The sequence below is a fragment of the Staurois parvus genome, unplaced genomic scaffold (assembly GCF_062004578.1).
Source record: "Staurois parvus isolate SC_StPar_1 unplaced genomic scaffold, SC_StPar_1.0 ptg000064l, whole genome shotgun sequence".
In the NCBI taxonomy this organism is placed as follows: domain Eukaryota; kingdom Metazoa; phylum Chordata; class Amphibia; order Anura; family Ranidae; genus Staurois; species Staurois parvus.
In genome coordinates, this window is record NW_028317860.1 from 6,077,525 (window position 1) to 6,103,409 (window position 25,885).

The window sequence follows — 25,885 nt, forward strand, 5'->3', positions numbered from 1 at the left end:
TTATTCACGTCAGCGCTAAATTTGAGCGCTTCACTATAAATCTGCCACCATTGTCACTTTAATTATTTATTTATGCATTAGCACCTTGGTTTTGTCATATTGCATAGCGCTGCATTTTACTTTTTTTCATACTAGTGCATTATGCCTTTGTCTTGTAGGGTAAAATTTTATTTCCCCCCCTAGAATTTATTACCCTGTCTCACGATACTCGACAATTTATGCATATGCCTCATATGACACTTGCCTTGAGCACGTTATGTTTTTTTTTACCAACTATGTTCTGTTACTTATGACTCCCATATTTGTATGGTTGAGTACTCCAGATGTTGTGATAGTCACCTCTGTGTCACTTAGAAGTTGAATGTAACTGTCATCCTGTTGGCTCTGTTTGTTTGAATGAACATTGTAAAAAAAAATCTTTGTAACCAAAAGTGAAAGTAAAAGAACCTTCACATTTCTGGGTTGTCCCAGAAAAGAAATAGAGGGGAAATTGTCCAATGGGGACAACACTAGTTTTGGTGACCTGGGGGGGGTCCCCAAGGAATTTAATTTGCAATGATTTTCTAACTTCCTGTGTTGGCTATGGGAAAGGAATTGAAGGTAAACCTCCCCAATGGGACACAGATGGCAAAAAATAAACTGACAGGGGTTATAACCCTCCTTTACTCTATCCAAAATGAAAAAAAAAAATATTTTGCCTATAGTTCCACTTTAAATATATTGTATATTGCTGCATTCTTGAGCCCAATGTAGCAGAGCAGCATGAACTGCTAGGTGTTGCCATCTGATTGGTTATTATTTGCTACAGCATGTTATTGCTTTTTGTACAGTGAGTCTGCATAACACCTGTTATTTCTACAGATTTTTTTTATATCAGCTGCAGAAACATAAATGTGTAATGTGTAATATATATATATATATATATATATATATATATATATATATATATACACACACACACACAGTAAAAGGCAAGCAATTGCGCTGCCCATGACCACTAAACAGATTCCATTGGCCTGGCCCAATTCAAGTACATGTTGCACACAATAGCATATAAAAGCCACCACTACTGTACTCCATCCAATGTACCATTATATACCCATAAATAAGGAATGTGGACTACACTGGAACAAATGAAGTGACACTGACCTATAAAAATTATCCATTGTTTTATTGTTACTTTCAAAATCACTTTTAAAATGATTTTAAATGTTACAGTAAAATTATGTATATATTTTTTGATATGTCAGCATCATCTCATTTGTACCAGTAAAGTCCACATTTTTTCTATTTGGGTACATAAATGTTGCAAACACACACAGCAGAGACAGGAGGCACTTTTGATAATGCTGAACCCTGAGAAAAACTCTTTCCCCACATCAGGTTTAAGATACATAGGCAATATCAGATATTCCTTCAATAGGTTTTATGTTCCTATGCTAAATGCCTCTCATTGCCAAAATATAACTTATTAGTATGTCCTTAAATGACAGGAACTTCCACTGCTGCATTACTTCATCTGAAATCTTTCCAACAACTGCATATTTAAAGCTCATCGAAAGGCTTAAAGAATAATGATTAGTACCGCACAATGTGGTCCAGACCTAAGTAATACTACTATCATACAGAGGCCTAACAAATGGGAGGGGGAAAGGTTATGCAGAGGTGGTAATCTGCTCGGAATAGTAGAACCAGCTAGCATTGATTTGTTAAAACCTATCATATTTGTCATCTGTCTTCAGATCACAACTGCACTAGTTCAACAAGCTTTTTTTTTTTTTTTTGGGAGGGGGGGTGGAATGCTTCACCTCCATAAAACTTTGCCAATCTGCCAAACTACACTAGCCCAGGAGTTATAAGACATATGCATTCCAGCCCAGGTGTTTCCAGTTTGTCCCTGCATCCACATGTGTGCATCCTACTAGAAAGTCCCACACAAAGACACCTTCATTTTATCATTCACTGTGTTCTCCTTTTCAAGCACATTAGTGCACTGTTCCTTTATTCAAAGGTGAGTGATAGGGCCTTTTAGCAGCATTTAGAAGATGTGGAAGCACACTAATTTTAAATGACTTAATGAAGGTGTAGGTGCCATAGAAAAGGAATTGGGCAGGATTATAAGTAATGGGATATTTTGTCTATCCACAGCATTATAGCTTTCCAGAACAATTGAATCTTTGAGTATTTTCACCACAGACAAATAAAGGAATGAGCCTGTTTACAATCGTAGTGCTAGTATTATTATTATTATAATACAGTATTTATAAAGCGCCAATATTTCGCTCAGCGCTGTACATTACAAAGGGGGACAGAACATGTGACAGAACAATACCAATACAATGCAAAACATGAGGGGATCGAGGGCCCTGCTCTTTCGAGCTTACAATCTAGGAGATGAAATGTGAGTCAAAGTCAGAATTTTATGTTTTTGGAGAGAATAAAAAAAATAGCATTCTGGTTATTTTTCACATTTGTTTAAAAAAATAGGGATCCTGAGTAATGGTATGAGTCAAAGACGTGTGTACATTAAAGAAAGATGATTAGTTGTTGAGTTGTCTTTGCAAAGTTTTTCAAATACCGTAAAAGTTTCAAGGGGTCTCAGTGTAGTTAAGGATTTACAATTTACGTTCATTAGCTGTATTCATCTCCAAATATCCATGGGGGACTGTCCTAGGATTTGTGTATCCAGGTGCCAGCTAAATCATTATGGTTTTCAGGGACATTTACAGATGAGACTATAATTCGCCTGCCTGTGCTCTTGGGTTGTGTGTAGAATGTAAAGATGTTGGTATTATGCACAGGATTCATCTGCTGAGTTCCTTGAGCTATCTGTGTACATAGCTTAGTCGTCTGCAGGACTTGAAAGCACAAGAACACATATTCACACTTTTCTTGCCAAACCAAAAAATTGTGATATAGCTAACGCAGTTTGGCCCGTCTTTCCTTTCTAGCACACCAGAGTTTCAAACCCAACTTGGTGTGAGTTTAGATTCATCCTCAGGCTGCATAGGCCATCTATGTTGGAGTTCCATATACTTAATACCAGAGATTAAGTCAGAAACAAATTGACCCTTGATTACTGCTTTGTCCCCCCCCCCCCCCAGATGGACTGTTCAGACACCTCATTAGAGATATAAATTAAGCATTCATATTTAATCTGGCATTGTACTTCAATTTATGATTATATAAAAACTCTAGAAAATGTAGTGCTTCTCTATTTTATTACTTTAAACAAAAGATGAGAAATTGATCACTGTAATAATTGCTGGTACCAGAATCTAATGAGATTTTTTCATCCACCATACATAAATACATAAAATAAAGACATGCAATGTAATGTAACAGATACCCCTGCCTATTTTCTAGTATTAGCAAAAGTGCAGTTATTCAGGCACAGAAGTTTAACAAAACCCCTGTCTCATTGTAAGTGTAACAGTAAGCTCTACTGTGAAGGAAACCCTACTAATAAAAGTAGAAAATCACACACATACTGTATCTTCTACAGGACACCTCTACACATGGAGTGCTTCTCTATGTGTGCCTTGAATAAATAGTGTGCGATGTCTTGGTTTAAGTATTGGTGTTTTCTTCACTGTATATTTAACAGTGATAATTCATGTTATACGAATCACCCCCCCCTTTTTTTATCTTGAGAATAAGTTTTGGCACATTTGCTAGAAAGCTTAAAAACACTTTATTAAATTAAAACCACATGCTATAGTACTGAAAAATATAGCTACATGATAGGAGAGAAAAAAGATACAGAAGACTCTGTCTTGCAGCTTTCATATTTGCCTGATCACCACACATTTAGTTTATGTGATTATATTATTACCCTATTAACAAACAAATGCCCAAACTGAATTTGAAGTGTTATTACACTTCAAAAGCTACTCATTCCATGGCCCAGAGGTCTGTCTAATTTGACAAGATTTTGCTTTTTACAATACAAAAAGTATCAGAAGGGGGAGAGGTCAGAATGTATTGCAATTTCTAATGTGACCTTCAGGCTGTTATACACTGGCAAAGTGAGAAATTATGGCACGGATTGCACATGCAAATGAGGCCATTTGCTATTTCCTGTGGAAAACTTAGAGGGGATCTATACAAATAGGTGTGAGCGGGAAGCCTCACTGAAGGTTCTGGCAGCCCGGCTGACAGAGGCTAGTGTTTAAAAAAAAAAAGGACTACACAATCTTAATATGAACAAATCACCAGGACCAGGTGACTTACACCCGAGAGTTCTCAAGGAACTTAGCCATGTCCAAACATAGCCAGACCATTATTTCTAATTTTTAAGCACAGTTTACTGGCTGGAATGATACCAGCTGATTGGCGAAAAGTAAATGTGGCACCAATGTTTAAAAAAGGGCTTAAATATATATCTGGAAACTACAGATCAGTCAGCCTAAAATCAATAGCATGTAAATTACTGGAAGGAATGATAAGGGACCATATCCAAGAATTTGCTTATGAGAATAGTATCATTGGTAGTAACCAACATGGATTTTTGCCAGACCAACATTTTAACAGAGGAAGAATTGCGTACATAGTGTACCTAGATTTTGCTAAGGTATTTGATACAGTACCCCATAAATGATTAATCTACAAAATAAGGTCTTTTGGCATTGATGAAATTGTATGTACCTGGATAGAAAACTGACTCCGGGAGCATGTCCAGAGGGTGGTGATAAATGGCATATTTTCTGAATGATCTAGCGCTGTGAGCAGGGTACCCCAGGGCACTGTCCTGGGACCAATTTTATTTAACTTGTTCAGAAACGACATAGAGGTTGGAATTAATTGCTCAATATTAGTGTTTGCTAATGATACAAAGCTAAGCAGGGTGATAACTTCACAATAGGATACAGCAACTTTACAAGAAGAGCTAGCTAAAATAGGGGGTAATAGGGCTATATGGCAGACGAGGTTTAACCACTTGCCTACCAGGCACTTTTACCCCCTTCCTGCCCAGGCCGATTTTCATTTTTCAGCGCTGTCGCTGAAAATACTAAAAATACTAAAACAAATGACACGCTAGGGGGAGAACCTCTGGGGGAATCAAGATGACAGAGTAAGCATTAGCATACAATGCCAAGCTGCAGCCAGCAGCAAGGCCAGAAAACTATTAGCATGCATTAAAAAGGGGATTTACTCAAGAGAAAAAACTATAATTCTACTCCTGTACAAAATTCTGGTTCAGCCACATCTTGCGTATACCATTCAGTTCTGGTCACCAGTCCTCAGGAATAATGTGCTTGAACTAGAGAGATTCCAGAGAAAAGCAACAAAGCTAACGAGGGGGCTGGAGGACATCAGGTAACAGGAACACCTACAAACCTTAACTTATTCTCCCTGGGGCAGAGAGACGCTTAAGAGGGGATATCGCAATATACAAATCTTTAAATGGTGACTCTGTCATTGGGGGGAAACTTTTTAATCTTAGGTCCCTAAAGAAGACCCATGGACACAAAATGAATTTGAAGTGGTTCAGTATTAAACTATGTAAGGGGTTCTTTACTATTAGAGCGGCAAGGATGTTGAACTCCCTTACACAAGTGATAGTGTCAGCGGAGAGTGTAGATATATTTGAAAAAAAACTCTTAGATGTGTTTCTCAGTAAACACAATGTACAGGGATATTGAAAATGGTAGTGAGATAAACACACACGCACAGACACACTCAGGTTGAACTGGATGGACTGGTGTCATTCAGCCTTACCAAATACAGTATCTCACAGAAGTGAGTACACCCCTCACATATTTGTAAATATTTTATTATATCTTTTCATGTGACAACACTGAAGAAATTACACTTTTCTACAATGTAAAGCAGTGAGTGTACAGCTTGTATAACAGTGTAAATTTGCTGTTCCCTCAAAATAAATCAACACACAGCCATTAATGTCTAAACCGCTGGCAGCAAAAGTGAGTATACCCCTAAGTGAAAATGTCCACATTGGGCCCAAAGTGTCAATATTTTGTGTGGCCACCATTATTTTCCAGCACTGCCTTAACCCTCTTGGGCATGGAGTTCACCAGAGCTTCACAGGTTGCCACTGGAGTCCTCTTCCACTCCTCCATGACGACATCACGAGCTGGTGATTGTTAGAAACCTTGCAATCCTCCACCGTCCATTTGAGGATACCCCACAGATGCTCAATAGGGTTTAGGTCTTGAGACATGCTTGGCCAGTCCATCATCTTCACCCTCAGCTTCTTTAACAAGGCAGTGGTCATCTTGGAGGTGTGTTTGGGGTCATTATCATGTTGGAATACTGCCCTGCGGCCCAGTCTCCGAAGGGAGGGTATCATGCTCTGCTTCAGTATGTCACAGTACATGTTGGCATTAATGGTTCCCTCAATGAACTGTAGCTCCCCAGTGCCAGCCTCATGTCACTCATGCAGCCCTAGACCATGACACTCCCACCACCATGCTTGACTATAGGCAAGACACACTTGTCTTTGTACTCCTCACCTGGTTTCCGCCACACATGCTTGACACCATCTAAACCTAATAAGTTTATCTGGTCTCATCAGACCACAGGACATGGTTCCAGTAATCCATGTCCTTAGTCTTGTCTTCAGAAAACTGTTTACTCCCTTTCTTGTGCATCATCTTTAAAAGAGGTTTCCTTCTGGGATGGCAGCCATGCAGACCAATTTGATGCAGTGTGCAACGTATCGTGTGAGCACTGACAGGCTGACCCCCCACCCCTTCAGCCTCTGCAGCAAAGCTGGCAGCACTCATAGATCTATTTCCCAAAGACATCCTCTGGATATGACGCTAAGCACATGCACTCAACTTCTTTGGTCGACCATGCGAGGCCTGTTCTGAGTGGAACCTGTCCTGTTAAACCGCTCTGTGGTCTTGGCCACTGTGCTCCAGCTCAGTTTCAGGGTCTTGGCAATCTTCTTATAGCCTAGGCCATCTTTATGTAGAGCAACAATTCTTTTTTTCAGATCCTCAGAGAGTTCATTGCCACGAGGTGCCATGTTAAACTTCCAGTGACCAGAATTAGAGAGTGAGAGCGATAACAGCAAATTTGACACACCTGCTCCCCATCCACCCCTGAGACCTTGTAACACTAACGAGTTTCATGACACTTATCTACCTTACCCACCTATCAGTGTCTGCTACTCCTCTCTGCAAGTCTCTCCATTGGCTTCCGCTCACCCAACAAATAAAATTCTAACAATAACTTACAAAGCCATCCAAAACCTCCAGCTACATCACTAACCTAGTCTCAAAATACCAACCAAACTGTTCTCTTTGGTCCTCTCAAGACCTCCTGCTCTCTAACTCCTCCCATGCTCATCTCCAGGACTTCTCGAGAGCCTCTTCCATACTCTGGAACTCCTTATCTCCTATCTTCTGGAACTCCTTACCCCAATCTGCCTGACTATCTCCTAATCTATTCATCTTTAGATGATCCCTGGAAACCCATCTTTTTAAAGAAGCCTATCCTACTTCTAACTAATACACTGTGTTTTTACTTTCTCCATCAGCTCATTCCTCACAGTTCTTATCTTTTGTATTGCTTGACCCTCCCTCTTAGATTGTAAGCTCTAATGAGCAGGGCCCTCTGATTTATATAGCACCAACAGTTGTCACAGCTCTTTACAACATGAGGGCAGACAGTACAGTTCCAATACAATTCAATACAGGAGGAATCAGAGGGCCCTGCTCATTAGAGCTTACAATCTAAAAGGGAGGGTCAAGTGATGCAAAAGTAAATAACTGTGGGGGAGGAGCTGATGGAAAAAGTGGAAATACAGTTGTTAGGTGGAGGCAGTATAGGCTTCTCTGAAGAGAAGGGTTTTTAGGGATGGTCTAAAAGTGAACAGAGTAGGAGATATACAGACAGACTGAGGTAGGGAGTTCTATAGGATGGCAGATGCTCAAAAAAAGTCCTAGAGGCAACCATGAGAGGAGGTGGCAAGGGAGCTAGAGAGCAGGAGGTTTTGGGAAGAATGAAGAGAACAATTTGGTTGGTATTTTGAGACTAGATTAGTGATGTAGCTGGGGACAGAGTTGTGGATGTCTTTGTAAGTTATTGTTAGTATTTTCAATTTAATTAGTTGGATGAGTGGCAGCCAGTGAAGGGGACTGGCAGAGAGGGGTAGCAGACACTGAACGATTGGTAAGGTGGATGAGTCTGGCAGCAGCATGCATGATGGACTGAAAGAGGGATAGCCTATGTAAAGGTAATCCAATGACGAGGGAGTTAATAATAATATTATTTGTACTGATCCCTACTGAGTTTCCAGTAAGTAATTGCAAATGGCCATATTCACAAGTGTTAAGGCCTTAATCTCTCACTTTGACAGCATATAACAGTCTGAAGGTCACATTAGAATTTGCAATACATTCTGACCTGCTAGTCTACTCTTTATTATTGTTCTGTCCGTACCTTTTTACATGGATCCATGCAAAGTCTCCCATAGGTAATTGCAAATGTTCTCACTTGGAAGAGTGAATGGTACTTTATGTAGACCCTAATTGGCTTTAATCCTCCTTTTTATTTTATAACTACAGTGCTCAGCATAAATGAGTACACCCCTTTTGAAAAGTAAGATTTGAATCAAAATCTCAATGAACACAAGAACAATTTCCAAAATTTTGACAAAACTGCGTTTTATAGAACATTTGTTTAGCTCATTACATGAAAGTAAGGTTAATAATATAACTTAGATTAACAAATCTTCAGTTTTACTCAAATTAGTTGATGCAAAAATGAATACACCCCACAACAAAAACTACTACATCTAGTGTTTTGTATGACCTCCATGATTTGTAAGGACAGCACCAAGTCTTCTAGGCATGGCGACATATTGCAACATTTATCTTTTTCAATTCATCAAGAACGACCTCTTTCAGAGCCTGAATGCTGGATGGGGAGTGAAGCTCAACTCGTCTCTTCAAAATTCCCCATAGGTGTTTGATTGGGTTCAGTTCAGGAGATATACTTGGCCACTGAATCACTTTCACTCTATTCTTCTTCAGAAATGCAACAGTGCCTTTAGATGTGTGTTTTGGATCATTGTCATGTTGGAAAAGTGCATGACGACCAAGGGCACGGAGTGATAATAACATCCTCTATTTCAAAATAGAGCAGTACACCTGTAAATTCATGATACCATCAATGAAATGCAGCTCCCTGACACTAGCAGCACTCATGCAGCCCCACAGAAGGACACTGCCACCACCATGTTTTACTGCAGGCACCATGCATTTTTCTTTGTACTCCTCACCTTTGCAATTCTATACAGTTTTGAAGCGATCAGTTCGAAAATCATTTATCTTGGTTCCAACACTCTAGAGTACAGAGTACCAGTAGTCTTCTTCTTCTGCAGCATGGGCCCTGGCAAATTCTAGGTGGGCTTTTTTGTGCATGGGCTTTAAGAGAGGCTTCCTTTGTGGATGACACCCATATATGCCATTCCTCTGCAGTGTATGCCGTATTGTGTCATGGGAAACAATCACCTCAGTTTGGCTTTCTACTTCTTTAGCTAGCTGCAGTGAACTTGCATGGAGATTTTCTTCATCCCTTCTCATCAGAAGATGTTTCTGTCAAGGTGTTAACCTCTGTGGATGACCTGGACATCTCTGTCAGATGGTTGCAGTTGACATCTTTGTATCACTTTTGCTACAGTATTCTGACTGATAAGGAAATCTTTGCTGATCTTCTTGTAGCCTTCACCTTTCTTGTGTAAAGAAATGATTTTCTTTCTCAGACCTTGTAACATTTCTCTTCCATGTGGTGCCATTACTGGCAGCATGAAATGGGAAGGGGTAATGCCCTTTTATAATCAACTCTCTGCTAGTCACCTGTTTAACCACTTGCCTACCAGGCACTTATACCCTCTTCTTTACCAGGCCAATTTTCAGCTTTCAGCGCTGTCGCACTTTGATTGACAATTGTGCGGTCATGCAAGATTGTACCCATATGAAATTTTTATCTTTTTTTTCTCACAAATAGAGCTTTCTTTTGGTGGTATTTAATTGCCGCTGGACACTTTACTTTTTGCGCTATAAACAAAAAAATTGCAAAAAATTAAAAAAAAAAAAAGTTTTTTTGTTTCTATTATAAAATTTTTCAAACAGGTAATTTTTCTCCTTCACTGATATGCGTTGATGAGGCAGCACTGATGGGCACTGATAGGCGGCACTGATGGGCACTGATAGGCAGCACTGAAGGGCACTGATAGGCAGCACTAATGAGGTGTCACGGATAGGCGGCACTGATAGGCGAAACTGATGATGGGTACTGATAGACAGCACTGATAGGTGGCACTGACTGGCATCACTGCTGGGCACTGACTGGTGCCACTGACTGGCAGCACTGCTGGGCTGCACTGATGGGCACTGGTGGGTGGCATTGGTGGGCACAGGTGGGTGGGCACAGGTGGGTGGCACTGCTGGGCACAAGTAGGTGGCACTTCTGGGCACACTTGTGTGACACTGCTGGGTGGCACAGGTGGGTGCACTGCTGGGCACAGGTGGGTGCACTGCTGGGCACAGGTGGGCAGAGCTAGTGGGCGCACTGCTGGGCACAGGTGGGCGGAGTTAGTGGGTGCACTGCTGGGAACAGGTGGGAGGAACTTGTGGGTGGCACTGCTGGGCACCGATCATCAGGACACTGATCATCAGTGCCCTGATGATCGGTGCCGATCCCTGCTCTAACAACTGCCGATTCTCGGCAGTACTTTCCTCACGATCTGACAGCGTGAGGAAAGTGCAGCCGAGAACCGGCAATTGCATTTCCCGGTGATCAGCGTGTCATTGGACATGGCTGATCACGCGGTAAAAGGCCGCTGTGATTGGCTTTTTACCACATCACGTGATCAGCTGTGTCTGTAGGACACAGCAATCACGGAGATTGCCGGGTGCGCAGGAGAGCGCGTTGTGGAAGGTCGTCATATGACGCCCACCCAGAACTGGCCAGCCGCAGTGCAGCCATCATTCGGCTATCTGCTGTCGGCAAGTAGTTAAGTAATAATTAGACTCACCTGTAGTTGAATTCTTGTTAATCAGTGTTTTGTTGTCTAATTCCTAAGATTTCATTGGGGTGTATTCATCTTTGCATCATGGTACTGAATGAATTGATGAGGAAAAATACTTTTTTGTGTGTGCAGATTAAAAAATCTTGTTTGCAATCAATGGCCCGCATTTGTGGAAGTATTTTGTACTATAGTCTCCCATAGAAAATGTTGATTTTGAAAGAAAGTAAAGGTTTTCTGACAAATCTGTTGGCGTGTACTCATTTATGCTAAGCACAAGTTACAGTAAGTACACAACAGTTACTTTTTTTTTTGTCTGAAAAAGAGGTTTGTGTGTACAAACCATCTCTTGTTGATGGCACAATATAATATAAAAATTAGAGAAAGAAAACCAAAAAGGCTAAACATATTTATGAAGAATAACACCTGACTGGTAAACAATCTCTAAACTACATAATTTGTTTTTAGGGCAGACTGCAAGTATGAATAACAGAAAAATACCAAGCAAGATGATCTATGAGTTCATAACATTTAGTAGATCACCCAGACTTGATAAGCACATTGCAGGCAGCTGTTTCCCAATGAACAAATGAAAATGAAGGCAATGACCCAGTAGAAAGGTTACTCTTGTGAGGGATCATTAAAATAAAAGCATTCCTAGAGTCATGTCTTACATAATAGACATGATCACATGGCAGACTCAGGATCCTCAACTATAGGCTAGCTCCTTTGCCTCAAGCTGCACTCTACACAGGTGTGAGACTTGTGAAGACCCAGGATTATGAGTTGTAATGCTGGTAAAGATCAGAGACAGCAGTAATAAGAAGGGCAAAGGAAAAGTAAGAATGAAGGTTCAGCGTCGCACAGACATAATAGCAAGCCAGCATTCATAGAGGAAATATGTGCAAAACAATGTATTGAACACATACTAACTGAATAATGAAAGTGTTCTGAGGGAAAAGAAAATAACTGGTGTTTTATAATATGTCAAAACAATGTGTGAGGTATTGATATATTCATTTTGAAATGTCTCATTTATAATAAATAACAGTTGGAATGTTTAAAAAAAAAATAGGCACAAAGATTTTTTACAGGAACTTAATAAAAGATACTTAAAATGTGATTTGTGTTTAGTGTGTAAAGTAGAGGAATACTTACCTTATTCCTCGTTTCCAGTTTTCCTGCCCACTAGGTGACTGCTCCTCTTCACCAGTCTTCCGGTCGTGGACTGTTTGGCTTAATTACCAATATTCAGGACCAGTAGTCCTGAATTGTACATTTGGATGTTGAGGGTCACCCAGATATTGGGAGTAGAGGGAAGCAATAGAGAGTGCTGCTTACTGCCAAAGCCAGGAATAAGGTAAGTATTCCTTCACTCAACAATCTTCTAGGATAAACTATTAATCCTTTATATCTGGGAGGCATTTGATATTAATATACTGCTGATGACTAGAGTTCAGCTACAAAAAAATCTAACTGGTTGACACTACAAATGATTTCTGGATAACGCTGCTGACCAACAAAACTGATATTACAGCAAGGTTCTTGGTCTCATTTTAATTACTTTCTCCAACTGTGATTTACAGCATTGGTTGACAACCTAGCATTTACATCTTTATTCAAATTATTTTTATTCATTAAAGAAATTACCTGAATTATGGTACATCACAGACACTAATACATAGCTACACCAGGAAACTTCACTACCGCTAAGTTCTCTGGGGATCATTGTGGAGCACTTTTATTACCAATATATCTGAACAAGTTGCGGTCACCAGACTTATATACAACCCAGCATACTGTTTTATCTACAACATTCATGCAAAATGTCAGAGTTATTAGAAGTATGAAAATTTGACAAAATAAAAAATTACTACAAGCCCATCAAGGTTGTATTAGAAGAAGTGGATTATCACATATAGTTGGGGCCTCACTGTACAGAAATATTATTTGTTTTTCAATGCTTCATCAAAGTTTACACTGTACTCAGGAAGCCACTTTGAATTCAGCATGAGATAATGGGATATAGTTTAAAAAAAGTGCATATCTAAATAGGTAAAAATAGGCACACCTCTGCCATAGGTAATAATACCTGGCAATTGCATTTATGTTGTAATACTGTTGATTACTGCAATATCATAATGCTGAGTTATCACTGTAGAAATATTCTTTACAATTATTTTTACACACGGGACACACATAATATGTTTTAGAATAATTTATAAATAATATATTCTTTTACATTATTTATAATACTTACCGGTTCCACCAGCCCAAGTATTTCCACCAACGTGGGGCATGTTATCTGGATCCATCTTTCCATGCTTTGGTGAACTCACATCCAAACCGCTCTCTCTCTGCACTGTGATCTACAAAAATGGTGAAATACAAAACGTTAGTCACTTGGAGCCTAAGATGTCATAGTGTGCCCTGCACTATAATGAAATATATCCCCAAGTATAGCAGTTACTGTATGTTACAATAAGTACACTGCCAAAGGTAACAAAAGGGCTTTTTATGTCAAACTGGGAAGAAAAAATGTCTTGTGTGCATCCACACACCAAAACTATTGTTTGCTGATCAGATTTTGTCCTTTTGTTGTGAAAATCTGACTTACAGGCAGTTTTGGCTTCTGCTTGAGAGTTTTACATATCATTTTTGATGGAAATTCCCATAGGACCACTTCTGTCCAGGTATTTTACTACCTGCATGTGCCATTTTTTTCTCATTGGCTAAATACTTTGATGAAAACAAAAGTTTTCCCTGGGTTAGCTTTATCTGTACAATGATGACTGAATTGCTATTAACTGTTAAGGCTTTGTACTGAGACATAACTAAGTACAGTTATGCAGAAGTGTCTGTGTGTTGTAAATTACTATGGTAAGCTTACAGATATTACCACCGTGATGTTTTGCGGTAATTTCGCCTCTACCATATCTTTACCCCACTGCTTAAATTCAAATAAAATTTATTGTATCTATTGAGACTACATTCCAAACAGTGTTTTCTAAGATGGTTGTTACTCAGAAAATGCAGTCTGTATTCCCTAAAATTTGCATTCCTTCCTCCTTTTACAGTAAATTCCTGTACACACGATGAGAATATTGGACAAACGATCATCTGTTTTTGTTTTTTTTTTTGTGCATGCTAGTCTCATATCGAAAGTGAAGAGGTTACTAAAGTTGCGAAAATTCTTGTACGCAGAATCAAAATTCTAAAGTGATGTAATGTCTTGTATTGTATTTTCGGATGAACACTGTACTGATTAAACGAAAATCGTATGATCTGGTATCGTACGAGAAAAATCTTCGTGCTTGTCTCTTTGAATAATTTCGGATGAAAGCTGTGTACTAACAATCAGATTATTGTATGATCGCTTCGAAAGCAGTATTTTTTGTGCAATTTTCTGATAGTGTGTACTAGGCTTAAGTCATCAGACTATAGAAGCTGCATTTCTCATAGATCATATGAGCTTCCAGAAAGTGGAGATCCCACCTCTTCAGATTTACCACTGGAAATAGTCTAAATATCTGGTCCGTGCTGTGATAGAAGAGGCTGCTGATGGAAAAGGTTGATATACAAAACCCTGTAGAGCCAAAAAGTTGTAATTATCTGCACACCCACATACATTAAAGTGCAAAAAGTTAACATATAAAGTGCAATATAAAATCAAGCAAAAGAAACACTAAAATTGTGTTATCTCCAATATAAAGTGCATATGATATTTCAATGTAAATAAATGATAAAGTGTCTTAGTGTCGATAAAGTGCAAAAAAAAAAAGTCCTTTAAAGTCCACATAGACATCTGTATCCTGTGATTCCCCCATCAAGTAATCAGTGTTTCCAAAATCTTCACCATATAAGCCCAAAATACCAGCCACCACCTCATGAAGTGAACACCCACTAGAGAATGTGCTAAAATACATGTAGAAACCTTAGCATGTCATCTCAAGGGTAACACATGCATCCATTCACAGTAGTCTCCTCTCCAGTACAAAGATCTGATCCAAGCTGCAGCAAATAAAGGAGAGTGATCCTAGGAGAAGTTATTGGTGAAGAGTTGCGGTACCTGTAGTGATCCTGGTACCTCAAGCGATTCTCCCTCCCCTGGGCTCTCAAACCTCCTGATCAGCCCCAGCCAGAACTGTGAGGTCATTACAGGTCCCGCAATGCTTCACTGACAACTTCTCTTAGGAGCACCACTTTACCCGCTGTAAAAGATTTATCCCAGAGTTAAAACAGTGTTAAGCTATAAAAATCCAACTCTAGCCAATTCTACAGTATCTCAAATTATATTACTTTTCGTTGTGACTGTATTAAGTCAATCAGATAGGACTCAATTCATTTGGCTGATTAAGGTGATCACACCTGCATATGAATGCAATTCAGACAATTTTTGACAGGTATCTAAAGGTAGAGGTGTGTGAAGATAGGATTAGCAGATGAGCAGACAAATAAGTAATCAGGCCAATAGGAACTTTTACTTTCTTTGTACTGAGTATAATGTTGCAAAAGTGCATGTCAGTGCTGTAGTGACGTGTGGGGGAGTTCATACAGAAATGTAGTAAATGCAGAAGCTAGCACTGGTGCAGTGATGACAAGGGGAGCAGTGCACATTGATGCAGTAGTGGTGTGTACAGAAGTGCTCAGAGGTGTTGTTGCTGTGAGTGAGATATTGAGAATTTATGGAGTGTCAGTGAATAAAATACTATGCGATAGTGCAGTGGCAGCATGCTAATGCAGGTCAGTGCTGTAGCAGAGAATGGGGTATGGCGTGGCTGTGAATGCGACAATGAATGCCAGTACACTGGCAGTACATAAGCTATTGCGAATTGGTGCAGTGTTGGTGAGTGGGTTATTGTGCACCTCTGCAGTGTTGGCCAGGGCAATGTTGAATGTTGGTGCAGTATGGGTGAGTGGCATATTGTGCAACGGTGCTTGATGATGAATAGGGTATTGCACGCTGGTGTAGTGAAAGCAAGTGGGATATTAGGCATTGTTATAGTGGCGGTGAGTGGGGTTTTGCATGTCAGTGCAGTGTGGCAGTGTGTATGAAAACAGAGATCTGCAACTTTCCTTTTAATTTTACTTTAAATGTATGACTATGTTGTTGCATTTGCATTGAACAAAATGCAGTATATACAACACAAATAAAAAAAATGGAGAAGAAAAAAATAAAAGTAAAGTTAAATACTCCAGATTCCATTCTTGAAGAGCCACAAACCAATGTTTGCTATTTCATTTCTATGGTTATAATATCTGTATATAAACACATATAACATATGCATTTTATTGGTAGTTGTAAAAGAAAAATGTTTGAAAAAAGTGTTTGGAAAAAAAAAAGTTTTAGTTACTCAAGCATAAGTCAGTGTCAGTGGAAGTCTGTTTAGGTCAGTATGTAGATACAAAGCTGCTTCTTCGTCATGTATGTGCAAATTGCTTTTAGCTCAACATTGTGGGTTCTCTGTTAGATGACAAGCCTGTCTGCTCATTCAGTCTCAGCCGCCACTTTCCCTAGACATGGAACTTAAGCACTTTGCAATCAAACACTCTGGCTTTTCCTTTACAGACTGTAGTAGATTCCTCACCACCCACAGAGATGTCTAAAGATAGTATAGGACAAGTGCAGGCCAGTGGCAAGGCTGGCAACAATACAAGACAGTACCTACATCCCACGCTAGCAACTTTTTTCACCGTCTCCACTATATTTACTTTCAACAGTCACTATAAAGATGCCCAATCACATGCTTATTATTTCATTCTATGCAACTACTCTCAGCATTCTAAGCAATATTTAGATGATGTAGTAGTACCCACACTTTCTAGAATGAGCAATTAGAAATGTCACAAAATTGCCTTCTTCTTTCACTCACAGCACCTTCAAATACAGTCCATCTCAGACTTTTTTTTATAGTTAATGTCATTAAATTAATTTTTCACTTAACAGTAACATACATGTTCACTTTACAAAGTGAATGTATACTTAGTTTAGTAAATTAAATGAAGCGAGAAAAGTGAGAATTCACTTCGCGAAGAATACCCAATCATGTGCAAGGAACAAAAAAAACACACAAATGATTAGATGATTTAACTCATTTAGCATAAGTCATTTAAATCATTTAGCGCACAACCACTCCATAAGGTCTACAAGAATAATAGGCTTATCCAGGGCTTTTTTTCTCCAAGAATAGGTGCAGGAACTCCCCCTTCCACTACCCACCTCTGAGCCCTGTTCCTTGGTTCCTCACCTTACCCACCTCCCAGTACCTTTTAGAGAATACACAACCAAGTATCATTTTGAGGTGCTAAGAAATTTGTATGGAATGTGTTAATAACAAAAAGCAGTAAATTAGATCCCATGCAGCCAGCAACAATAGACCACCCCCAGCTACAATACACCCCCACAACAATATCCCTCCCAGCAACAACAGATCTCCCAGCATCAATAGACTCTTCAGCAGCCAGCAACAACAGACCCCTCCTTCAATAATAGATCCCTTCCAGCAACATAAGACAGTCCCCAGCAACAACAGATCCCCACCAGCAACTGATGATCAGTGTAGATGTCCCCTCTGAGAAATGCCGCTTACCGGCTCTCCTCTCTTCACACGCTGTCAGCGTGAGGAGAGGACTGCCGATAACCGACATTTCCTATTTACGCTGTGATCAGCTATGATTGGACACAGCTGATCACATGGTAAAAGGCGGCTCTGATTGGCCCTTTACCTGGACATGTGATCAGCTGTGCCCGAAGGACACAGCAATTACAGCTCATGCACGGAGTGCGCTCCAGGGGGTGTACAGGGGTTGGGGTTCTGGGAGGACGTCCATGGACGCCCACCCAGAACTAGCCAACTGCACTGTAGCCGTCTCTTGGCTATAACGCGGTCGGGGACTGGTTAAAGCAGACATAACAAAGCTTCCAGCAGCAAAAGGAAACTTACTCAACTTTAGAAAACACAACACACAAGTATCTTCAGCAAAAACAAAATATTTCTGTTTGGCAGCTTCCAACACGCATGCAGCACTCAGACAGTTGTACTCTTTCAAACTCCTATTAGTCCACACCCAGCACTAGGAGCTTCCTGTCTTATGTGCTGCTTCCTGGAAGCTGCTTCACCCTGAAGGGACTGGAATCCCTGTAAACAGGGGTGGAGGTTCTTTCTGACCTGAATATCACTCACATTTGAACCTACAAAATTCCAGGTCCCAAATAAGCAAGTAATAATGCAGAAAGGACTGCAAGTCAGTCCTCTCCCTATGCTTGACTGTCCTGAAATCCCTCAAATTGCACAGGTGAGACCCCTGAGTACACCAAACATTTCCCTCAAAGGGACCACAACCCAAATATCGGTGACACATTGGGGTTTATTTACTAAAGCTGGAGAGTCCAAAATCAGACTCCCTTCTGCATAGAAACCAATCAGTTTCCAGGTTTCATTGCCAAAGCTTCATTGAACAAGCTGAGGTTAGAAGCTGATTGGTTTCTATACAGAAGGGAGTCTGATTTTGGACTCTCCAGCTTTAGTAAATAAACCCCATTGTGTCCCTCCAGGAGCGATCCTTGGTGTTGCACTAATTTATCACACTCAGTTTATTTTAGTAGTTTATAGAGTGCTGCAGTAGTTGTTTTTACTTTATATCAGAGATGAAATATCTGAAGCTGTATTTCATTAATCAATTTGCTTATTGCATTTTTTGATAATGATAAGAATACAAATATGTCCTATAAAATAATACAAATAAAGAAAAGATGAAAGACTTTTGTTAGGGCTTGGTCATGACTGGTATTTTCAAAATGGAATCCTCCATATTTCTCTAATGACAAGTTTTCAGTAAAGGGCAGGAAAAGTGAATAGTTCATTTTGTTTTGTAAAATGATGTGGAATATGCTGGCATCATAGACCACTAAAATAAATGAAAGCTTTTTTTTATCTTTCATTGAGGGACACGGGAGTTCAGAGACTGTTGGGTTATACTGTCGCCTACAAGATGACTTGGACTCCGGCAACCATAAACATCTAGCCACTGGCCAATCTTGTATAAACTCTTCTAATCCCAGCATGTCTGAATTTTGTGCTGTGTTGTTGGAGGATGGGCATCTTTTCTCTGTTCTGCTGAGAAAAGTCTAATCTTTTTGCTAGCTATATTTTCAATAAAAATTCCTTTTTTTCTTTAATGTCTCAATCCCTATTTTTAACCCTGCCTTCCCCTCATCTCACCCCCATTAGGATAGTCTTCCCTCCCTTACCTCCTGAAAGCCAGTCACTGCCGTTGGATCTGGTATGGGGGACCGCTGATCTTATGCTGTGATGGCATCCTGAGACCATTAGTCACTTGTCATCCTCTTCTTTCCTCACCGATTCCTCACTTGAAGTATCTGGGTCTTGTTTTAAACACAACTCAAACCATATTTTGTTTTCTTTTTACAGGAGAAGCCTGTAATTAATCAATCCCAGGCTTAGGCCTTTCAGTCCAAGAGTTACACAATTCTCTCTTTCTGCATGAGAGTTCTGGAGCTGATGGTAGCCCCATTTGCCCAGTCCTGCTCAAGACCACCCCAAACATCCTGTTTTCCTGTTGTCATGGGACAAGTTGGTTCAGTACTTGAGCAAATCAATTCTCTTGGCAAGAATACCATGTTACCTCAGGCCTAGAGGTTCAGGTACTGTGCTCTGAAGTTGGTGAAGTCTCTCAGAAAATCTTCATGACAGATGCCAGCCTGTTGGTATGGGGAGTAGTTATGGACATCTGGTTGGTGCAGAGAAATGGTTGTGGGAGGAATCTCTTTTCCTATCGAAATTCCGGAACTTATGCCAATTTGTATGTCCCTTCAACTCTGGATACGTAGATATCCTGACTGGAGGGTCATCCAATCAGGGTCTACTTGGACAATGCTACAACAGTGGTGTACAACAAACCATCAGGCAGGAATAGGAAACCTCAATATGGCAAGAGAGGGATCCCTTGGTGGAAGCACTGGATAATCTGGTGGCTCCATGAGATCAGTAAAGCCTGATTTACACCCCCCCCCCCCAAAAGTCCTCCCTCATCTGCTTGACAGGATCAAGACAAGAGGGCAATCTTGTGATTGTCCATGGGATGAATCTTGGCCTTTGTACAAATGGGCCTGGATCAGCATTTGGCACTGAGTATCATCAAAGGTCTGATGTTGGAACTTACTATCTTTTTCCAAAGACCGTTAGCTTCCCATTCCTTGATCTCTCATGTGTCTCTCTCTGTGTGCGCTGAATAATTTTTTTGGCTCTTCGAAAAATGCCTTTTGAACCTATTTACGGCAACATCAGCACATCATTCTTCAATCCTTCTATTAACTCCAGTTGATCAGAAGGAGATCTCCCTCAGCTGGCTGGATGGAGTTCATGCTGTGGGTGTCTACCTCACAGCCACTGCCTCCACGAGAAAGAGTGACCCTCTCTGTCATTCCTCATGATCTCTGTCCTAGTTCATACCTATTATTCCTAGTGCCAGGTGTTTGTTTTCTATATGTTTACATACTTACGGACCTTCCCAGATCCAAAATTAATATTGAGCAGAATTAAGTTCAGCCCCCACAACAGTCCCAGTTTCTTATATAGCCCCTTGGGAAATTTAATTGCCCACCCGTGCTGTAAAGGAAACCCATTTCTCAGTGGGTCAGACAAACACATTACTGAAGCTTATGGTCTTTAGGGTCAGGTTCCACCCTTTCCTGTTTAGACACACTTTACCAGGTCTGTGAGTGCTCCTTGGCTGGCCACAGGATTTTTGTCAGTGGCTGTATAACCCAATAGTCTATGAATTCTGATGTTCCTCAATGGGTGAGAAAACTTTAATTAATTTCAACAGTCTATATCAGCAATGGGCAAACTACGGCCCGGCGGACCTTTTAATCCGGCCCGCGGAGCTAGGCTCCCGCTAGGCTTATCTCACAGTCCGCCCTGAAGACCGGTGTAGCATGAAAATCTGTCTCCTATGAGGATCTGTCCCCCTCGACGTATCTGCGCATGTGCCGGAGATCGCCGATCGGCTGCTAATGCCTGAAATTGGCACATGCGCAGATACGTCGAGGGGGGCAGATCCTCATAGGAGACAGATTTTCATGCTGCACCGGAACACGGCGAGAGGAACGCGCGGAGCAAAGGTAAGTGAATTGACACAGGGGGGACTTGGGGACTTAATATGGGGGATGAATTAATATGGGGAATGAATTACTATAGGGGGGATGAATTACTATATGGGGGATGAATTACTATGGGGGATGAATTACTATATGGGGGATGAATTACTATGGGGGATGAATTACTATATGGGGGATGAATTACTATGGGGGATGAATTACTATATGAGGGATGAATTACTATGGGGGATGAATTACTATATGGGGGATGAATTACTATGGGGGATGAATTACTATATGGGGGATGAATTACTATGGGGGATGAATTACTATATGGGGGATGAATTACTATATGGGGGATTAATTACTATGTTTACTATGGGGGAATATTACTATACTTACTACGGATGACACATACACATCATTCATCTACTCCTGGTCCGGCCCCCGGGTCCAATATATGAACCCATTGCGGCCCTCAAGTCAAAAAGTTTGCCCACCCCTGGTCTATATGATGCCAACATATTCCACAGCGTATTACAGAAAATAAATTAACCATTCACTTTAAATTCTGCCTGTCAGAAATAAGGGGGCTTCTATTCTGAAATGACCAAGCCCAATCAAAAGTCATATTTTCTTTGAACTCATATTCAGATATCTTACTGTAAGTACACAAATCCCAATTAAAAATCTGAACATCCCCAGTTCAAATATCACTTGAATCACCTCTGAAAATAACAAAACAAAATGAAAGGAGCAGAAACAGACAGAAAGCAGCACAGTTGCATGCAGGTGTCAAACAATGGTTTTCCAGAAATCATGGGTGGTGGAAGATTATGTATTTAGGGCCAAAATAATTCAACCTGCCCACCTCGAAGCCACATGCCTCGTGATACCCTCCTCATAAACCAGACAAATGGCTGGACTTAACACCTCAACAGAATGGATCAGATGTTATTCCCACACAAGGCATGCTTAGGTTAGGGGAAGAAACCAGGACCAGTGATGACAAGAGGTGGAGGTGGGCAAATTGTCAAGAGGTAGGCAAAGTATTCCTCTAGCAGCTTGGTTATAGGTACATACACCCACTGTGGGTAAATTGTGTGTACACAGTATGCGATGCCACCAACAAAAATACAAAAGATATGCAGAAGCAATATGGGTCCAGCTGAATTCCACTGAGAGGCAGAGACACAGTCTAGAACGGTTTATTATACAAGGGAATGTGCTAGAAACAGCTACAAAATGTGTATGTGGCTGTGGGCCACCCTGTCTGCCATTCCAACCTAGGACATAACATAAATTGTCAATGCAGAAATCCAGCCCTGGAGTGCACTCAATATTCCATCAAAACAAAATAAAAAGTAATTTGAATTTGGTGAGGCTTGGTCAATGAAAACCAGAGCTAGATTTTAATAAGTATTATGGAACTAGGGTAGAATGTTCCCTTAAGGTGTTCTATATTATTAAGAAAAAACAAAGCTATATAAGAATGCATTCTAGTGTCCACTGCAGTGTTAAGCATTTGACTGTGGACATTCATAAGCTTTGCTGCTACAATCACTACAAAAAAGGCATGACATTCCTTCTTAAGGCTATTTCCCTAACAAGGAAACATAATTCAGCTTTTCCGTACTTTAGCTCTTGAATGTAAAGTAAAACGGTGACCTTTGCATCTCTTGTCCTTAAATCAAGATTTCACTTAGTTGCACTAATGACTGTTTTGTAGCAGAGTGGTAGATGCCTAGACAACTTTTGTTCTCTTCCATATTATATGGCTCATAAATCAGAAAAGGAAAAGTCTGAAAGGTTAACCTTGCTTCCAAAGCATGCTTTTGTGCAGCAATACCATAAATTCCCCCAGCTGCTTGAGTGAAAATCTCTGTCAAACAGCACCTGATATGGGTAATGCAATAAACTGAATGAAGTCCTCTTATTTGCTCTCATTTGGTCTTTTAAATATATCATTAAAAACTATTTATTATATCTGTTCAAAATGTGCAAAAACATTGGCGTTCATACAGCCAGAAAACTTGTGAACTGATAACTTCATGTACTCTCTGCCTCTGTCATCAGATAGCATTGTTCCCTTCTATCCATGTGGGCTACCAAACACTTCTCACTACTTCTCTCTGTTGTAGGAGGGGGGGTTCTGTAGTCCTAACACTGTGTTAATGGCAGCTTTACCAGTTTAAAAAACAATTTAAAAAAAGAGTTAAAGAGAAAACTAATACAGTCACCACATCTAAGGACTGGTATTATTATTATTATTATACAGGATTTATATAGAGCCAACCGTTTGCTCAGCACTTTACAATATAACGGGAGACAATACTGCAACAATACAGTTCAATACAAGAGGGTTAGGAGGGCCCTGCCCCTTGGAGTTTACAATCTAGGAGGGAGGGGCTAGTGGTACAAAAGGTAGTAACTGTGGGGGATGGACTGGTTGGAAGAGTAGAAGATTCCATTATTAGCTGAGGACAGGATAGGCTTCCCTGAAGAGATAGGTTTTCAGAGATCGCCTAAAAGTGAGCAGAGTAGGCGATAGTCTGATAAATTGGGGTAGAAAGTTCCAGAGGATCGGGGAAGCTCTGGAGAAGTCCTGGAGACAAGCATGGGAGGAGGAAACAAGGGAGCTAGAGAGTAGGAGGTCTTGCGAGGAGCGGAGAGTACGGTTTGGGTGATATTTAGAGACAAGATTGGTCATGTAATTTGGAGTAGAGTTATAAATGGCTTTATACGTTATTGTTAATGTTTTGAATTTTATCCATTGGGCAACGGGAAGCCAGTGGAGGGATTGGCAGAGAGGGGTGGCAGATACAAAACGGTTAGTAAGGTGGATGAGTCTGGCAGCAGCATTCATGATAGACTGAAGAGGGGATAGCCTGCGATGAGGTAGGCCAATGAGGAGGGAGTTACAATAGTCAAGGCGAGATATAACAAGGGAGTGAATAAGTTGCTTAGTGGTATCGTAAGCTGCAATACTTTAAATTTTTGGTTTTGGGTTTAGATACACTTTAACTAAGCTAAGTTTGTTTTCCAGATACATACTGAGAGATGATGGCATGTGCTTCCCAAACATTGCTGCAATTCTCAGCATTTGCATGCAGATATGTTTATATAGCTGGTAGAACACCCCAGAAGCCTTCAAGCTCAGAGTGTTCAAATATGAAAAAACTACTGTATGACTTCCAGCAAAGAGCGAATCATAGATAGGGCTAGAAATGAAAATTCAGGATGCACTTGGCCGAAAACCAAAACGGACAGTTTTGATATAATTGTATTATATTCAACTTTTTCATTAATATCATGAATTTAAATGAATATGAATTTAAAAAAATACAATCCAGTAACGGAAAATAGCCGTTACTGAAAGTAACACACAATAATTGGACAGAAAATAAAATGAGATATACGTAAAATTTAAAAACTTAAATAGAGATGTTTTTGCATTGAAGTCAATGGGACGTGATTTTGCATAGAAATCAATGGGAAGAGATTTTGTATTGAAGTCAATGGGATGCGATTTTGCACTGAAGTCAATTATCATTATCGGCACCTTTTTGTTTTTTTATTGGCAAAAATGTTTGATGGCTGATATATCTGTGCATCACTAGCTAGGGCTATGCATTACTTCAATTCCTAAGATTGTTATTTACAACCAGAGTGTTAGCGCTCCCAGGATGTTCTACAAATGCAAGTGTAAACATACATGAAGTCGTCTTCCTGTCTGGACACTTTTACCCTCTTCCTGTCCAGGGCAATTTTGAGCTTTCAGCGCTATCACACTTTGAATGACAATTGCGCGGTCATGCAACACTGTACCCATATGAATTTTCAAGCATTTTTTTTGAGACAGATAAAGCTTTATTTTGGTGGTATTTATTCACCGCTGGGATTTTTATTTTTTTTGCTATGTAAATGAAAATGTCCAAAATTTTTGAAAAAAAAGTGTTTTTCTTATAAAATTTTGCAAATAAATATTTCATCATAAATCTTGGCCAAAATGTATTCCGTTATCTTTTTAGTAAAAAAAAAAAAAATAAGCCAAATTAGTTTATAACCAAAAATTATAATTTTTAAACATTTTTTTTTAATGTTTTTTTTTTTTTTTACATACGGTCACCCTAGCAGTACAGTGTCACCATGGTGACACTGTACTACTTGTGGGGGGTGATAAAGATTTATTTTTTTTTACACTGACCCATATAGGATGTAAAAGCAATCATTTCTATTTCTCTCTGTCTGCATTCTTGCAGCCATTGAGAACTACTGAGTGAGCTGTGATTGGTCACAGCTTGTCACATGGTACAAGGCTGTTGTGAATAGTCTTGTACCATGTGACCTCTGTGATCATTCACAGATTTCACACGTAGTAAGCAATGATGTCACAAGAGACATCTTGCTTACTACTTTGCATGTGATCACTGATCGGCCAATCAGTGATCACATGATCGGGACCTCGTACAGAGGTCCCGTCCGACGATCGGTATTTCACTGTGTCCGGAGGATACAGCGGGCACCGGATCGCGGTGCTGCGTGCTCCCAGGGAGCGCGCACAAGCAGGGTGCAGGGAGGCTGTTTATAAACTAAGCCAAAATAAACAATACACAAAGGCAAACAATTAGAAGAACATATTATACTGCCTTAAATTAAACATGGACCACATGGTCCATCTCTATTTGAGCTTGAATCCTGTTCATATGTACAATTTACTTAGGCTGGATTGCAATGCTTGGGAAAGCAGGTTCCAGAGCACC

General features: G+C 40.1%; 1 protein-coding gene across 2 annotated transcripts in view; it reads right to left on the reverse strand.

Moving 5' to 3' along the window:
* VWA8 (von Willebrand factor A domain containing 8) overlaps positions 1 to 25,885 on the reverse strand; it is a 422,826-nt gene that overhangs the window by 63,312 nt on the left and 333,629 nt on the right. For both annotated transcript variants that reach the window (XM_089668819.1, XM_089668820.1), the window contains exon 39: positions 13,263 to 13,371. In XM_089668819.1, coding sequence (XP_089524945.1) covers positions 13,263 to 13,371 — 109 coding nt within the window. The remainder of the gene's footprint in view (positions 1 to 13,262; positions 13,372 to 25,885) is intronic.